At 49.8% G+C, this 17,380-nt stretch overlaps 1 protein-coding gene across 3 annotated transcripts in view; it reads left to right on the top strand.

Annotated features, from left to right (window-relative positions):
• The window catches only part of LOC311231446 (endonuclease V-like), a 248,208-nt gene extending 235,573 nt beyond the window's left edge, over positions 1-12,635 (top strand). For all 3 annotated transcript variants that reach the window (XM_084318026.1, XM_084318027.1, XM_084318028.1), the window contains exon 9: positions 11,906-12,635. In XM_084318026.1, coding sequence (XP_084174152.1) covers positions 11,906-11,934 — 29 coding nt within the window. In that variant the 3' untranslated portion in view covers positions 11,935-12,635. The remainder of the gene's footprint in view (positions 1-11,905) is intronic.
• Positions 12,636-17,380: the final 4,745 nt, after the last annotated feature.

Raw genomic sequence — 17,380 nt, 5'->3', positions numbered from 1 at the left:
CGTCCAATCTTTCGCCGTCGACTAAAGACGCACTTCTTCAACCATTATCTGAATTAAAAAAAAGAAAAAAAAAAAAAAAAAATCTAACCCTAACTAACCGTACTGTCATGCACTTGTCCTAATAAACTAACCTACACTGTAGCACTCAACACTTTGATGAACATTGTTGCTCAGCTGATAGAGTTGTGCCCTTCCTGATGGCTTGTCGTACAGAACTTGTAAGTCGCTTTGGATAAAAGCGTCAGCTAAATGACTAAATGTAAATGTAAATGTAAGAGGCGAACAGGCTAATGGACTAGGGCTAAGGGACAGGGCTAAGTGTCAGGGACAAAGGCTAAGGGCCAGGGCTACGGGCCAGGGCTGCTTACAGGGATGAGGACAGGGTTCCGACGGCGGAGGCCTGGCAAGGGGACAGGGGCCCGACGGCGGGGGCCGGGCACGGAGACAGGGGCCCGACGGCGGTGGCCGGGCACGGAGACAGGGGCCCGACGGCGGAGGCCTGTCACGGGGACAGGGGCCAGACGGCGGAGGCCTGGTACGGAGACAGGGGCCCGACAGCGGAGGCCGGGGGGAAGAGGCGCCATCCTCCCGTGGAAATAGGGAGCGATGACGCGCCGACTTGACGTCTGGAGTGGGAACACTGGCAACCTCCCGTAGAGAATTAGAGAGCGAAGGCGGTGTCCCACTCCAGGCACGGAGATCCTCTTCCTCCTCCTCGGGGGGGCCGGGCACGGAGACTTGACTTGACTTGACTTGAGACAGGGGCCCGACAGCGGAGGCCGGGGGGAAGAGGCGCCATCCTCCCGTGGAAATAGGGAGCGATGACGCGCCGGCTTGACGTCTGGAGTGGGAACACTGGCAACCTCCCGTAGAGAATTAGAGAGCGAAGGCGGTGTCCCACTCCAGGCACGGAGATCCTCTTCCTCCTCCTCGGGGGGGCCGGGCACGGAGACTTGACTTGACTTGAGACAGGGGCCCGACAGCGGAGGCCGGGGGGAAGAGGCGCCATCCTCCCGTGGAAATAGGGAGCGATGACGCGCCGGCTTGACGTCTGGAGTGGGAACACTGGCAACCTCCCGTAGAGAATTAGAGAGCGAAGGCGGTGTCCCACTCCAGGCACGGAGATCCTCTTCCTCCTCCTCGGGGGGGGGCCGGGCACGGAGACTTGACTTGACTTGAGACAGGGGCCCGACAGCGGAGGCCGGGGGGAAGAGGCGCCATCCTCCCGTGGAAATAGGGAGCGATGACGCGTCGGCTTGACGTCTGGAGTGGGAACACTGGCAACCTCCCGTAGAGAATTAGAGAGCGAAGGCGGTGTCCCACTCCAGGCACGGAGATCCTCTTCCTCCTCCTCGGGGGGGCCGGGCAACGCAGAACAAAGGGGTCCCAGGGGACCGGGGCGAAGAGATGCCATCCTCCCGTGGAAAATAGGGAGCGATGACGCGCCGGCTTGACGTCTGGAGTGGGAACACTGGAAAACCTCCCGTAGAGAATTAGAGAGCGAAGACGGTGTCCCACTCCAGGCAAACGGCGACAGGTGGTGATGGCTGGCACGTCGTCTCACGCCGGAGACGCGGCAGGTGATGGTAACGTACAGGATGGTAACATACAGAACTCCATGAACACAGAGTGAACACAGATACAGAACGACCCGACCAGGACTGGAAGGGAGGTCCAGGTATATAAAGCCCTCTGGGGCGCTAATCATAAACTATGACAGCTGCGTGAAGGTAGTCCAAGGGTGGGGGCTGGTGAAGAGTAGAGGAGAGTAAATCATCGCAAGGGTGGGGGCTGGTGAGGGAGAGTAGACAGGGAAAAGTTCAGGGAACAGGCGAATCCTCACAGTACCCTGAATAATATCATAATATTAAAGACAGAATACTGGAGTACCCTGAATAATATCACAATATTAAAGACAGAATACTGGAGTACCCTGAATAATATCACAATATTAAAGACAGAATACTGGAGTACACTGAATAATATCACAATATTAACCACAGCATAATGCGGATTTTGTACTCCAAGTGAATGTCGTTTAAGGCACTGGCCAAAACATTGAAAGTTTGGGAGCCCTTCAGTCTTCTGCAGGCAAGTGCAACAGAACGCCTTTCAAAGCTTTCAGTGTCGATCCAGTGAGCGGTTACCCCAATGAAACTTCTTCGTCGGGCTGTCCAGCAATCTGTTGTTGTCGCGATCCATTCAACTTCACTCATAGCAGCAGTGACTTTGTCTTTCATGGTTGGAGCAGCTTTGCTGATCTTCGAGCGGCCAGTGGGCCTCGTAATGACGTTAGTGCTTGGTCGCAAACCATTTATCAGGTTTTTGAATGATGGCAACTCAACAACACTATATGGTTGGAATCCTTGAACTATGTATTTTTTATGTAGATAGGGCCATGGATGCTCGTCTTGTCCGTCCACGCTGTCGCCGACCGTTTCGTCCTCTTCATCACTCATTGTGGCCATCTTCTATGGCTTGTCACTCTGACTGTCTATTCTTCTGATAACAGGTGTTTAATCAAAGATCCCCGCTTTCTAGTCTTGCTCAAGGCCCAATCAGCATGGGTATGGGCGGGTTCATTTTACATTGATGCGGATTTGATTGGCTGTTTACCTGCGGTCGCAGGATTAATAACGTTAACGTTAGTTTGGCGAGATAAACAATTCAAATATACTAATTAAAATGGTTGGACCTGCGAGATTTGTACTTTGTACTTTGTAGGTCTGCATTTTAAATGTAAGGAGTAAAAAGTATGTTTTTTTTTCTCTGAAATGTAATGGAGTAAAAGTACAAAGTATACAAACCTAATAATATTCGAGTAAAGTACAAATCCCCCAAAACAGTACTTAAGTATTGTAACAAAGTATAATTACTCAAGTACTTTACACCCCTGGCTTAGTGTTATCTGAAATATAAAAACAGTGGTTCATGTTTGTTCATTTACAAATTGTGCCAACAAGACGTCGCCCACTGTGAGGTTTCTGTCCTTGCCTTCTCACTCGTTCTGTTCCTTTAACCACCCTCGCTTTGTTTTCATTCATTTTTTTCTGTCAAGTATTTCAATTCCCTCGTTCACACGTTTCTCCCCGCTGACGTCATCTGAGACGTCGCTGATTGGTTCCCTCACTTCCCCACGCTTTTCAATCACATTCCCCAGCTGTCACTGCCTTTCAATCAATCGATCCCTCATTATTTATACCCCGTTTTCCCCACCCTAAGTTGTTGGTTCGTCTTGATTTGTCGCTGGATGTTTTTCCCCGTTGCTTCTGTTTCACTGTGCTAATCTCCAGGAAATTCCTAGAAGCCTTCGCTTGGATACCTGCTCCGTGGCGCGCGCTCGCCTCCACTGTTTGTTCCTGTTCCTTTACGCAGCTCGTCTGGGTGAGTTTTTCTAGATTGACTGTCTTGACCTATTTCCTATTTTCGTGTGTAACCTTTACACTGAAGTCTACCACCTTTTTGTCAGACAGTCACTCACCCAGCCATTATCGTTTTTGCCCTTTCCTTTATGGAATAATATTTCGGGATCTTCCACCTCCCACTGTGTATTTACACGAAGATATTATTTCACATTTGGACTGTGTTGGATTTTTGCTCACTGTGTATTTACACGAAGATATTGTTTTCACATTTGGACTGTGTTTGGATTTTTGCTCACTGTGTGTTTACACGAAGATAGTATTTCACATTTGGACGGTGTTTGGATTTTTGCTCACTGTGTGCTTACATGAAGATAATCACTTGGGCTGTTTTTGGAATATTGCACATCACTGTGTTGTTTAACACGAAGAAAATAACACCCTGTCCTCCAGCTCGTTTCAAGTCTGCTCTGTCACTGACCCGTTCCCTCTCTCCCTCTCTCGGTCTTGCACAACATCTGAGAGGTCCGCCGTGAGAGTCTGCAGAGCGGTACAGAGGTCTGCTCCTGCTTCCCAAGACTACCCTTCCGGGAGAAGCTGCAGAGCAGCAGAACTTTGCCCCTTGTTCATTGTACCTGTTCTTGTTGACCTGCTTTCCCTGTTTCACTTATTCTAGTCACCAAATAAACAAGCCCTTGTATTTGGCAACTCTGAATCCAACTCTCTTGTGTCGTTGCGTTTGGGGTCGGTGTCAAACCATAACATTACGAACCAACCATGACGACCCCAGCCGACACAGAGGGGGTCAGAACCGCACTTGCATTTCAAGTCGAGTTGACCAGGGATCACGGTCTCCAACTAGAGCGGGCTGCGGCTGCGGTGCAGAACCTCAGGGACCAGGTCCTGCCTATGCAGGGTTCAATGGCCGCTATGGCGGGACAACAGTCCGAGATTCTCGCCCAGCTTAACTCGCTGGGCGACGCCGTTAATACTTTTCATCTCTCACACCCTCCAGGAACATTCCCCGCAGCCCCAGCAGATCTCGCACCTCGGGAACCCCTTCTCTCCGTCCCACGGCTGTTTGACGGTAATCCCGAGGAGTGTGCCACATTTATCATGCAATGTGAGTTGGTTTTCCGTCATCAGCCAAGCCGTTTTTCAGCTCATGGGTCCCGAGTGGCTTATATAACCAACCTACTTTCAGGCCATGCTGCCCAGTGGGTCACATCCTCCTGGGCAATGGAAGCAGATTTTTTGTTCTCCTACCCAGACTTCGTGGCGGAGCTCCGCAGAGTGTTCCACCATCCAGCCCGAGGTCTGGACCCTGGAGCCCGGTTGGGGACCTTCCGGCAAGGGAGCAGCAGGGTGACGGACTATGTCATGGAGTTTCGACTGGCGGCGGTGGAGAGCGGATGGAACGAACCTGCTCTTCGCCTAACCTTCATAAGGGGGCTCAGTGACGCAGTCCGGGACCAGCTCGCTACCAGGGAGGTGCCCGACTCCCTCGAGGAGCTGTTTAGCCTTGTCATCCGTATTGACGGACGCCTCCTGGAGAGAAGGCGCGAGAGGGCCCGACTGTCACCTCCTGAAGCACCCCGGACTCCTGGACGCCCCGTCCCCAACACTACTGTGGGTAACAGGCTTCCCCGTCCGGTGCGCGAGGAGGAACCCATGCAGCTGGGACGCTCTCATCTGAGCCAGGCGGAGCGTCAGGCAAGGCTCAGGTCCGGTCTCTGCCTCTACTGCGGAGGTGCGGGACACCGTATCGCCGACTGCCCTACCCGGCCAAAAGATCGGGCTCACCAAGACCCCGGGAGATCCTGGTGAGCCGTTTTTCCCATTCCCAGCGCCGCGCACCACCTGACCATCTGTTGAGCGTCACCCTGGCCTGGGGGGACCAACGTGCCACGGTGGAGGCCCTCATCGACTCTGGGGCAGACGAGAACTTCCTCGACTTCGAGTTTGCCACCCAAGCCAACATACCTCTTGAGGCCCTTGTGAGGCCCTTGGAGATCTTTTCGTTGGACCAACACCGCCTGGCCGACATCTCTCAACGGACCGGCCCAGTCTTGCTGACCATTGCTGGGAACCACGTAGAGAGGATCCAGTTCCTCATTACCCAATCCCCCCTTGTCCCGGTGGTCCTGGGTAGGCCCTGGCTCGCGCTGCACGAGCCCCACATCGCCTGGGCCTCCGGTACCATCAGGGGCTGGAGCTCCTCCTGTCACGCCCGCTGTCTACAGGCGGCGTCTTGTCCCCCGCCCCGGAGACCGGCTGGTGAGTTGCCCCCGGATCCCTCGTCCGTTCCTCCCGAGTACCACGACCTCATGGAGGTATTCAGTAAGACCAGGGCTCAGTCCCTTCCACCTCACCGCCCCTATGACTGCGCCATCAACCTCCGCCAAGGGGCTCCCCTTCCCGGCAGCCGCCTCTACAGTCTGACTGCCCCGGAGAAGAAGGCGATGGATCTCTACATCTCTGAGTCATTGGAAGCAGGACTCATTCGGCCTTCCTCCTCCCCGGTGGCGGCCGGGTTCTTCTTTGTTGGAAAGAAGGATGGGGACCTGCGACCCTGCATCGACTATCGTCAGCTCAACGAGATCACCATCAAGAACAAATACCCCCTACCTCTCATGAGCTCCACCTTCGAGCCACTGACCCAGGCCTCGTTCTTCACCAAGCTGGATCTCCGAAGTGCCTATCATCTTGTCCGTATCCGTGAGGGCGATGAATGGAAGACCGCCTTCAAGACCCCCAGGGGCCACTATGAGTACCTTGTGATGCCGTTCGGTCTCACCAACGCCCCGGCGGTATTCCAGGCACTCATGAACGATGTCCTCCGTGACATGCTGGAGGTGTTCGTGGTGGTGTACCTGGACGACATTCTTATCTTTTCCAGGACCCTCGAGGAACACATCCTGCATGTCCGCCGGGTGCTGGAGCGCCTCCTCCACAATCGGCTCTTCGTCAAGGCGGAGAAGTGCCGTTTCCACTCCAACTCCGTCGACTACCTGGGCTTCATCGTGGAGAAGGGCTTGACCCGAGCGGATCCTCGCAAGATCCAGGCTGTGGAGGATTGGCCGGAACCCACCACTCGGAAGGAGCTACAGAGTTTCCTCGGGTTCGCAAACTTCTACCGAAGGTTCATCCGGAACTACAGCCAAGTGGCGGAGCCTCTTACCAAGCTGACCTCCCCCGCTCTGCCGTTCGACTGGTCCCCAGCGGCATGCGCTGCGTTCCGCTCCCTCAAGAGAAGGTTCACTTCCGCTCCTATCCTGCTCCACCCTGACCCCAAGAGACAGTTCATCGTGGAGGTGGACGCCTCGGATTCTGGCCTGGGCGCTGTCCTATCCCAGCGTTCTCCTTCCGACCAGAAGGTACATCCTTGCGCCTTCTACTCGCGTCGCTTCCTCCCCGCCGAGAGGAACTACGACACCGGCAATCGGGAGCTACTGGCGGTCGTGGCGGCTCTGGAGGAGTGGCGTCATTGGCTAGAGGGTGCCGAGGAGCCTTTTACCATCTGGACGGACCACAAGAACCTAACGTTCATCCGCGCTTCCAGGCGCCTCAACGGTCGGCAGGCGAGATGGGCCAGTTTCCTCAGTCGGTTCGACTTCTCGCTGACCTTCCGCCCCGGTTCCCGCAACACGAAGGCCGACTCCCTGTCCCGGATGCACTCCAAGGGGGCTCCACCCTCTGAGGACCCATCTCCCATCATCCCGGAGGCCCGAGTGGTTGGAGCCATCACCTTGGGCATCGAGGGTGTGGTGAGGCGTGCTCTACGCTTCCAACGTGCTCCAAGCAACGTCCCTAGGAGCCGTCTCTTCGTCCCTGACTCTGTCCGGTCCCAGGTACTGCTGTGGGGCCATACCAGCCGGTTCGCCTGCCACCCAGGCGTCCATCGTACGTTCTCCTTCCTGGCTCGTCGTTTCTGGTGGCCCACCATGCGAAACGACGTCAAGGAGTTCGTATTGGCCTGCGCGGTCTGTGCCCGCAGCAAGGCCTCTCACCAGGCACCCTCCGGGCTCTTGCAGCCACTTCCCGTTCCAAGCCGTCCGTGGTCACATGTGGCGCTCGACTTCGTCACTGGACTACCCTCCTCCCAGGGGAACACCTGCCTTCTGACCGTGGTGGATCGATTCAGCAAGGGGGTCCACCTCGTGGCCCTCTCCAAGCTTCCCTCAGCAGCCGAGACGGCGGACCTCCTGACGCACCACGTGTTCCGCCTTCACGGCTTTCCCCAGGACATCGTCTCTGACCGGGGGCCCCAGTTCACCTCCCAGGTATGGCGGGCTTTCTGCAAGGGATTGGGGGCAACGGTCAGTCTCTCCTCTGGCTACCATCCCCAGACAAACGGGCAGACGGAGAGGATGAACCAGAGCGTGGAGTCTGCTCTTCGGTGTGTGGCAGCCGAGAAGCCGGCATCCTGGAGTCGTTTCCTTCCCTGGGTTGAATACTCGATCAACTCAATGGTCAGTTCCGCCACCGGCCTCTCCCCTTTTGAGGCCTCCCTGGGCTACCAGCCCCCTCTTTTTCCCGCACTGGAGACGGAAGTGGCAGTTCCCTCCGTGCAGGTCCACCTCGACCGCTGCCGTCGCGTTTGGGAGATCACCAGGACCGCGCTGCTCCGGACATCTGAGCGCGCCTGTCGTGGTGCCGACCGGCGCCGGGTTCCCGCGCCGACTTACCGCCCTGGGCAGAGGGTGTGGCTCTCCGCGAAGGACCTCCCGCTACGGTCCTCGGCCAAGAAGCTCAACCCTCGCTTCGTCGGTCCTTTCGAGGTCCTGAAGGTACTCAGTCCGGCGGCCCTGCGCCTGAAGCTTCCTGCATCCATGCACATCCACCCCGTGTTCCATGTCTCCCGGGTTAAGCCCGTCTCCCTCAGTCCCCTTATGCCTCCGGCTCCTGATCCGCCGCCTCCTGTGCTAGTGGATGGTCACCCCCAGTGGCAGGTCCGCCGGTTGATGGGCGTTCGTCGGCGGGGCCGGGGATTCCAATACCTGGTGGACTGGGAGGGTTACGGCCCTGAGGAGCGTAGCTGGGTCTCCCGGCAGCTCATCGTGGATCCCGGCTTGATCACCGACTTCCATCGGGCCCATCCTGACGAGCCGGGTCGGCCTGGTCGCCGGGCGGCTCCCGTTGAGGGGGGGGTACTGTGAGGTTTCTGTCCTTGCCTTCTCACTCGTTCTGTTCCTTTAACCACCCTCGCTTTGTTTTCATTCATTTTTTTCTGTCAAGTATTTCAATTCCCTCGTTCACACGTTTCTCCCCGCTGACGTCATCTGAGACGTCGCTGATTGGTTCCCTCACTTCCCCACGCTTTTCAATCACATTCCCCAGCTGTCACTGCCTTTCAATCAATCGATCCCTCATTATTTATACCCCGTTTTCCCCACCCTAAGTTGTTGGTTCGTCTTGATTTGTCGCTGGATGTTTTTCCCCGTTGCTTCTGTTTCACTGTGCTAATCTCCAGGAAATTCCTAGAAGCCTTCGCTTGGATACCTGCTCCGTGGCGCGCGCTCGCCTCCACTGTTTGTTCCTGTTCCTTTACGCAGCTCGTCTGGGTGAGTTTTTCTAGATTGACTGTCTTGACCTATTTCCTATTTTCGTGTGTAACCTTTACACTGAAGTCTACCACCTTTTTGTCAGACAGTCACTCACCCAGCCATTATCGCGTTTTTGCCCTTTCCTTTATGGAATAATATTTCGGGATCTTCCACCTCCCACTGTGTATTTACACGAAGATATTATTTCACATTTGGACTGTGTTGGATTTTTGCTCACTGTGTATTTACACGAAGATATTGTTTTCACATTTGGACTGTGTTTGGATTTTTGCTCACTGTGTGTTTACACGAAGATAGTATTTCACATTTGGACGGTGTTTGGATTTTTGCTCACTGTGTGCTTACATGAAGATAATCACTTGGGCTGTTTTTGGAATATTGCACATCACTGTGTTGTTTAACACGAAGAAAATAACACCCTGTCCTCCAGCTCGTTTCAAGTCTGCTCTGTCACTGACCCGTTCCCTCTCTCCCTCTCTCGGTCTTGCACAACATCTGAGAGGTCCGCCGTGAGAGTCTGCAGAGCGGTACAGAGGTCTGCTCCTGCTTCCCAAGACTACCCTTCCGGGAGAAGCTGCAGAGCAGCAGAACTTTGCCCCTTGTTCATTGTACCTGTTCTTGTTGACCTGCTTTCCCTGTTTCACTTATTCTAGTCACCAAATAAACAAGCCCTTGTATTTGGCAACTCTGAATCCAACTCTCTTGTGTCGTTGCGTTTGGGGTCGGTGTCAAACCATAACACCCACTTTGCGTAGCGTTCATAGTATTGATAGAGACATGCCGTTCCATGAGCGTAGAGACCTGTTGCAGACACTGGAGGTAATGTATTTATTACAAAGGGTAACTGACTGTTTTGACTGACAATATGCATTAAGCATCAGGTATATTGCTGTGCATTGTGCGTGCGTGTGTGTGTGTGACTCCATTCAATATCTCATTATTGCTGCTGTCATGCACTTAAAGATGCATTCTAAAAATTGATTTCCCTAAACAATTACTCGAGTAATTCAAGCGAATACTCGATCTGGGAAAACATTAGGCCTACTCGTGCCCACCCCTAACATACACGCACACATGCACATGCACATACGCATACACATACACATACACATACAGTACACATACACATACAGTACACATACACATACATAAACAGTACACATACACATACATACACATACACATACAATACACATACATACACATACACATACATACACATACACATACACATACACATACACATATGCATATGCATACACATACTCATATACACACCTCTCTACTTGCCATCCCTGACATAATGTCGCCTCTGCTTTCTGGAAACACAGCAGAGCCTCCACTTCATCCGTCTAGCACTGACCCAGGGTTAGCCATTTGTGGTGTCTGGCGTTTTGGCCATTATGCTCTCAGTTCTCTGTTGCTCGCTCAGCACCTCGACCACTTAATAACAGCTCTCTGTGTCATTTTCTGTCGGACTCTCCCTTTCTATTACCCTCTCTCTCTTGAATGGAAGTCTTGTTGTTGTTTCAAAATGGGAATAAGAGTTCATGGCCATAGTCTCTCTCTCTCTCTCTCTCTCTCTCTCTCTCTCTCTCTCTCTCTCTCTCTCTCTCTCTCGCGCACGTGCGCGCTCTCTCGCGCACGTGCGCGCTCTCTCGCTCTCTTTCTCTCTCTCATTCTTCTTCTTTTGCCGACATTCTGGGATGAGGCTGCTTCTGCGGCGAAGAAAGAAAGCCCTGCTGTGTATGGGTTTCGTATCCATGACAACAAAGTTGAAATATCATATCACCTGTATTCTAACAGCCATTGCAGAAAGATAACCTTGTATTTGTTTTTTTTGTTTTATATACTGTATATATATATATATTTGATGTTGTTTTCACCATGAATTTAACCAACCATAGGATGTTTTCCCTGGTTCTGTCCATGGCTGAGTCGGATCAGAGTGATGCTCTCATTGAGAACATCTGGAAAAAATATGCTGGAGGTCAGAAAAAGACACCCATGGACACAAGCACTTAGCTATGTTAGAATCCAGTTTCTGCCCCTAGCTCATGGAATGAACTCCTATAGTCCTTAAAGCTTGAGATTCCCCGTCCAACCTTTGTCAATCAGGTTGTACGTGTTTTAATTGATTTGTTATCCTTGCTTTGTGCCTTGTCATGTCATGTTATTGTTATAAATTTATATCCTGTGTGATTTGATATGCTTTTTTTTGCTAATTTCTGTATGTACATTCGACTTGACTGTAAATGAGGGAAACCTCAGTTGCCTTTTGGGTTTAAATAAAGGTATGAAATGAAATATCTATAAGAATACTGTGTTGTTGGCGCGGTGGGTGGGGGTGGGCATGGCCAGTTGGCCTAGGCGTTGTCCATCTAACGCCTCTCCTGGGCCGGCTGGCCGGCCGTGTCCGCTTCCGTTCGTTGTGCTGGGCTGGGCTGGCGTGCGGCCGGGTGGCTTTCTGCTGGGCGCGCGGAGTTGAGACTGGTGCCTGTATTCTTGTCTCTCTCTGGGGAGGGCGTGGGCTGGTTTCCCGGGATGTTGGCGTGTTCCTTCAATATCTTCATCTTACCGGTGCTTTGTGTCTCTGCGGAGGCTATTTTAATCTACCTAATGTTGTTTTTGGTAATGAGCTGTCGGCGGCCGGGAGTCGATTCCTTAATTGTTGTTCTATGCTATGTCTTTGCATAATTTGTGAGGTTGTGTCTGAGCGGTTGTCTTGCTGTCCGAATGTTTTTTTTTTTTTCCATTAATGTTTTGTGTGTTTATAAAAGAAAAGAATAAACATATTTGTAAAAAAGAATACTGTGTTGTGGATTTTATGCTTTTCTATCTCTTTTTTCTTTGGTGTGAAACAACTAATTGACAATTTCTTACTTTCTACCCCTTCTCTCTCCATCTCTCTCTCTCTCCCCCTCTCTCCCCCCTCTCTCTCCCCTCTCTCTCCATCTCCCTTTCTTTCTATCTCAGTGGGGATTGGACGCACACTGACCATGTGACCGAGAGGTGACTGCACAGCTGCTCAGAAGCCAAAGAAGCATTGAGGCACCTCAACCACTGTGTGTGTGCGTGCGTGCGTATGTGTGCACACTTATGTGTTTGTGCGTCTGTGTCTGCGCCTAGGTGCGTGCATGTGTGGGCACTATGGCTGGGCGATTAATGAAGCTTCAATTAAATTAATTAATTAATTAAATGTAGGCTTCCCACGATCATGAAAACAAGATAATCAAGATAGTTATTGTGCCGTCTTGTCTTGTGTTGTAAATGCACCTCCCCAAGCCCAAATAGTAGTTTCAGCTGGTGTTGAGAGGGTAACTTTTTTAACGTCTTTGATAACTTGTAGAAAATTACGGAAAGGCAGCCTTTGGTCGAGAAGAAAGGTAAAACAAATTCAGTCAGATGTTCTCAAATCAATGAGTAATCGTGTTTAATAATCGTGATTTCCATATCAATCAAAACAATCGTGATTATGATTTGTGCTATAATCGAGCAGCCCTAATGTATACGTCTATATGCTTGAGAAATTGTGGTTGTCTTTAGTCTCAGTTGTGACTAAGATGAACTGTGTCTTTTTATGCGCTGGTTCCATATCTGGGATATGGGTCAGCCTGGCTCTTTTTATATATTGTACTCATTATGATTTGGGGCCACTCAGCTTTTCTTTTCACTCTGGGAGGCTTTTGAATAAATCATAAATGCTCATGAACTGCTTCAGAGAGTATCATTCATTTCTAGCAGTAAATGTGAGAGCAGATGTATATGTATACACACTGTATATGTACTAGGTATGCAGTAAATCAAACTTGTCATGCATGTCTGCATGTTGATACAGGCTCACACTGCCAGTGTTTGGGAAAGTACTACTTGAAAAATAAAATGATATGTCTTTATAAAAATTGTGTTTGTCAAACAAACACTACTTTTTACAACTGCACCCAAACTACATTGTGATTGTCATATACTGTAGATACATGGGGCAAGTATTGGACTGACACTGAGCTGGAGTGGCCAGCACAGGAACATCCTAATTTGGTCATGTCTGAGGATGTGTCTGAGGAGAGGAGAGGGGGCAACTGTTGATGTGGAATCAGAAGAGTTACAAATGAAATTAAAGCAATAAGTAGTGTGTAATTAACTACCTTAATAACGTGACCCAATGTAGTTAACTACTAAACAATTTACAGTTCATTTAAACTACCATCCAACGGCTGCAATGTGGAGTTAAACTGAAATAACTGAAGTAATATTCATACATAAATTAACTACCTCAAACTACCTGTCACACACACACACACACACACACACACACACACACACACGCACACACACACACACACAAACAAACGAGGTCTAGTGTTTGTTATGGATTTTTACGACTGCTTCACTAGAAGTGAGTACGACCTGGCAGTAGGCACCGTTCCCAGGCTGGTCCCAGGGAGCTGGGCGGAAGGGGAAGGGGAGAGAGAGGAACCGGGCTGACTCTGCAGGGACAGTGGCCAGAAATAGAAGCAGTCGTGTGGGCCAGTATTGATCAGCGGAGGGGGTCCGGGGAGCCCGGGGTATAGAGGCCACAGACAGACTGACCAATTAGAAGGACACTCGTCAGAGGGATGCAGACAGCTTGGGACACTGGCCAGATGGAACTGGGTAGACTCTGGTGGGAGGAGGCTGTGAATGTATGAATGAATTAATTTATTGTTTTATTTTCATGTCTGGCCATTCCAATATGGCCCATTCAGACACATTTTTGAGAAAACGTAATTTTTGTGTGTGTGCGTGTTGCTTGCACAGATTTGCTTCCGCAGTTTGTAGGCCTTTTGTGATATTAGCTGTCTTGTTATATAACACAATGTTAAATCATCTCACTGATTTGATTTCTACAAATAATATGGCACAAATCCTTTTGCTTTTGACAAAATGGCATTTAGTTTAGGCTCTGTCGTTTTGGACAAAAACATATTTACATTTAGTCATTTCGCTGACACTTTTGTCCAAAGCCACTGACGAATTGTGTACAAGTCAGCAGGAGGGGTACACCTCTGGTGGCTAAGGGTAAGTGCCATTGTTCGTCTAGCATTGCCGAACTTGAGTGCTACAGTACACTAGTCTGAGTGCATAGTAGTATAAACATTAATATAGGCATAGTAGCATAGTAGATAGTAGTATAGACATAGTAGCATATTACATAATAGTAAAAGACAGTAAGTGTGTTTTTAGTCGATGGTGGTAAATTGTGTGTGTTTCAACTGTCCTGACTGGTGGGAAGTGTGTTCCACAACCATGGAGCAGGACATAGAATATAGCATATAACATATAGCAACATTCAGCAGAGTATAATGCTATAGCAAAAAGAACAGATGAACTAACAACCAAAGGGAGAGAAAGTCTACAGCAAGTGACAGCTTCTCCGTGTTCCATTCTTCTTGCTTTGCTTTGTCACTTTATCATTTGTAATCTCCCATTTTCGCCTCCATCTCCCTAACTCTCCTTTCTCCAGTCCCGCTGAGGGATTGGGATGGTATTATGTGTAGATGGTGGCAGTAATCTCGCAGGTACATTCTCTTTGGTCAGAGTCTGAAGCTCCAGACAGAAGATAATGATATTTTTTGGCCTTTTCTGTCAATTATGGTTTGGTACAAGTCATGCACTTTACTGTCTTTTGTAGATGGTAAAGCATTTCAAAATGTAATTTGACTAGGCTAGCACATCATAGCATTAGCGTTTTGATTTACATCTCTTGCAATTCAAATTATAGATTGTAGAATTCACTCTGTGAGAGTTGGAGGGCAGGGGTGGACCAAACAGAGAACCAAGCAGACAGGAGATTGGAGAACCACAAAGAGAACCAAGCAGACAGGAGAACCACCAAGAGAACCAAGCAGACAGGAGAACCACCAAGAGAACCAAGCAGACAGGAGAGCCACCAAGAGAACCAAGCAGACAGGAGAACCACCAAGAGAACCAAGCAGACAGGAGAACCACCAAGAGAACCAATCAGACAGGAGAGTCACCAAGAGAACCAAGCAGACAGGAGAACCACCAAGAGAACCAAGCAGACAGGAGAACCACCAAGAGAACCAAGCAGACAGGAGAGCCACCAAGAGAACCAAGCAGACAGGAGAACCACCAAGAGAACCAAGCAGACAGGAGAACCACCAAGAGAACCAAGCAGACAGGAGAACCACCAAGAGAACCAATCAGACAGGAGAGTCACCAAGAGAACCAAGCAGACAGGAGAACCACCAAGAGAACCAAGCAGACAGGAGAACCACCAAGAGAACCAAGCAGACAGGAGAGCCACCAAGAGAACCAAGCAGACAGGAGAACCACCAAGAGAACCAAGCAGACAGGAGAACCACCAAGAGAACCAAGCAGACAGGAGAACCACCAAGAGAACCAAGCAGACAGGAGAACCACCAAGAGAACCAAGCAGACAGGAGAACCACCAAGAGAACGAAGCAGACAGGAGAGCCACCAAGAGAACGAAGCAGACAGGAGAACCACCAAGAGAACCAAGCAACGTTACTTTAACCATTAACAGAACGCACATGCAGAACTTTTTTTTGCGTGTGGAACTGAATTCAAAACTCCAAGTTCAGCCCACGCACACCACTGAGAGACTACCTGTAATTTAACATGGCCTCATAGTATGGCAAACACAAATGACAAGCCAGAGCTAGAAGACCTACCCCCCCCGCACACACCCTCTCTCTCTTAGTGAGTGAGGAGGAATTGGTGCTAGATTGAGAAGGGGCTGTCTCTCGGAGTTCAAATTAATGAAAGTTTACGGCATACAGAACGGACATTCATACACAGCAACGCGCCTCCGAACAAGGTGTGATAAACATGAAGCAATATCTTTTCCTCTGCATGAAACAGAAAATAGTAATGAAACCATTAGGGACCTGCATGTCGCTTCTTTCTCTATTCAATAACGTTTTACCCTGAAGGATGATTTACAATAAAGTGCTAAAAACTGATAAGTAGGCTACTTATATTCTTGAGGCTAGAACTCCCAAAATAGCGTTAGCATAATAAAAGAAGGTAGGCCAGCTGTAGTTTACATAGCTTGCATACAACTTTGTCTCGAGGTTCCACAAAGTATTTCCAACCGGGGCTTGAGATGCTCAGAGTGCAAATCACTGTTGTCACGACCGATGGCCGTGGTTGTTGTTGTTGTTGTTGTTGTTGTTGTTGTTGTCCATTTGTTACTACTGGCACGTTCTTCAGCTCAATGAAAGTGACATTGAGTGTCTCCTTTCCGTCATGCAGTGCATTCAGGCCCACACCCACCGGGGCTGTAATGGGAAACTGATGTTATATGAAATCTGTCTACTTATAGCTGCTGATGTATTCTGATATCTTCTGAATGTTAATAGAATGGACATATTCATTTCATGTGATATGTAAGCGTAAACCTCTGCTGTCATAATGATCTGTAATTATCACCGCCTGTAGGCACAGAAGGTCTTCATAAACACCACACCTGATGCCAATCAAGTGAAGAGCAAACGTGAGGAAGCCGCAATGCGAAACCCGCTGTTCTCTCCCATGTTTTATTTAGAGACAAAGAGTACACACACTCTAAGCACTCGCCTACAGTACCACAGCAGATACTCTGGGTTTGATTCCCGCTGTCAGCGGTAACTCAGGCTGGATCAGTCGTCCCTAGGAACACAATTGGCAGAGTTTGCGGGTGGGAAGCCAGTGGGGTATGAGTCCTGGTTGCGTGTATGCCTTCTACAACAGAACTTCGTTTCCGCGTTCGAGTTTTGCGCTCTGATTGGCCAGGTCATGTGACATGTGCGCCAATCGTGGGACAGCAAGTTCTGCGCCTATTTCCGGGTCTAACAGCCTGCAAACTACCTAGTGTTCTATCGCCATGCTCTAAGACAAACTCTAACCTTAACCAACTTCGAAAGAGTGCCTAAGCTTAACCGTCGGAATCAGGGCAGGCGTTCTATCGCCATGCTCTAAGACAAACTCTAACCTTAACCAACTTCGAACGAGCGCCTAAGCTTAACCAGTGTAGAAACTTGCGGTCCCACGATTGGGCGTACATGTCACATGACCAGAAATGACCTGGCCAATCAGAGACGCGGAAACAAAGTTCTGTTGTAGAAGGCATTCAGGCGTCCTGGTTGTTACAATAGTGATTCCTACTGGTCAGTCAGTAGGTGCCTGTTCAGCAGTGGTGGAAAGTAACTAAGTATTTTTACTCAAGTACTGTACTTAAGTGCAATTTCGAGCTACTTGTAGGCCTACTTTATGCAAGTATTTTCATTTTAGGAAACTTTATACTTTTACTCCACTACATTTCAAGGGAAATATTGTACTTTTTACTCCACTACATTTATATGAACCCATCAGTTACTAGTTACTTTGAAGAAAAGGATTTAGCATAGAAAACATAATATATACAAAATAATTTTTTTTTGAAGATTA

Source organism: Notolepis coatsorum (genome assembly GCF_963971535.1).
Source record: "Notolepis coatsorum genome assembly, chromosome: 7".
NCBI lineage: Eukaryota > Metazoa > Chordata > Actinopteri > Aulopiformes > Paralepididae > Notolepis > Notolepis coatsorum.
This window is presented reverse-complemented; position numbering and strand designations above follow the sequence as displayed.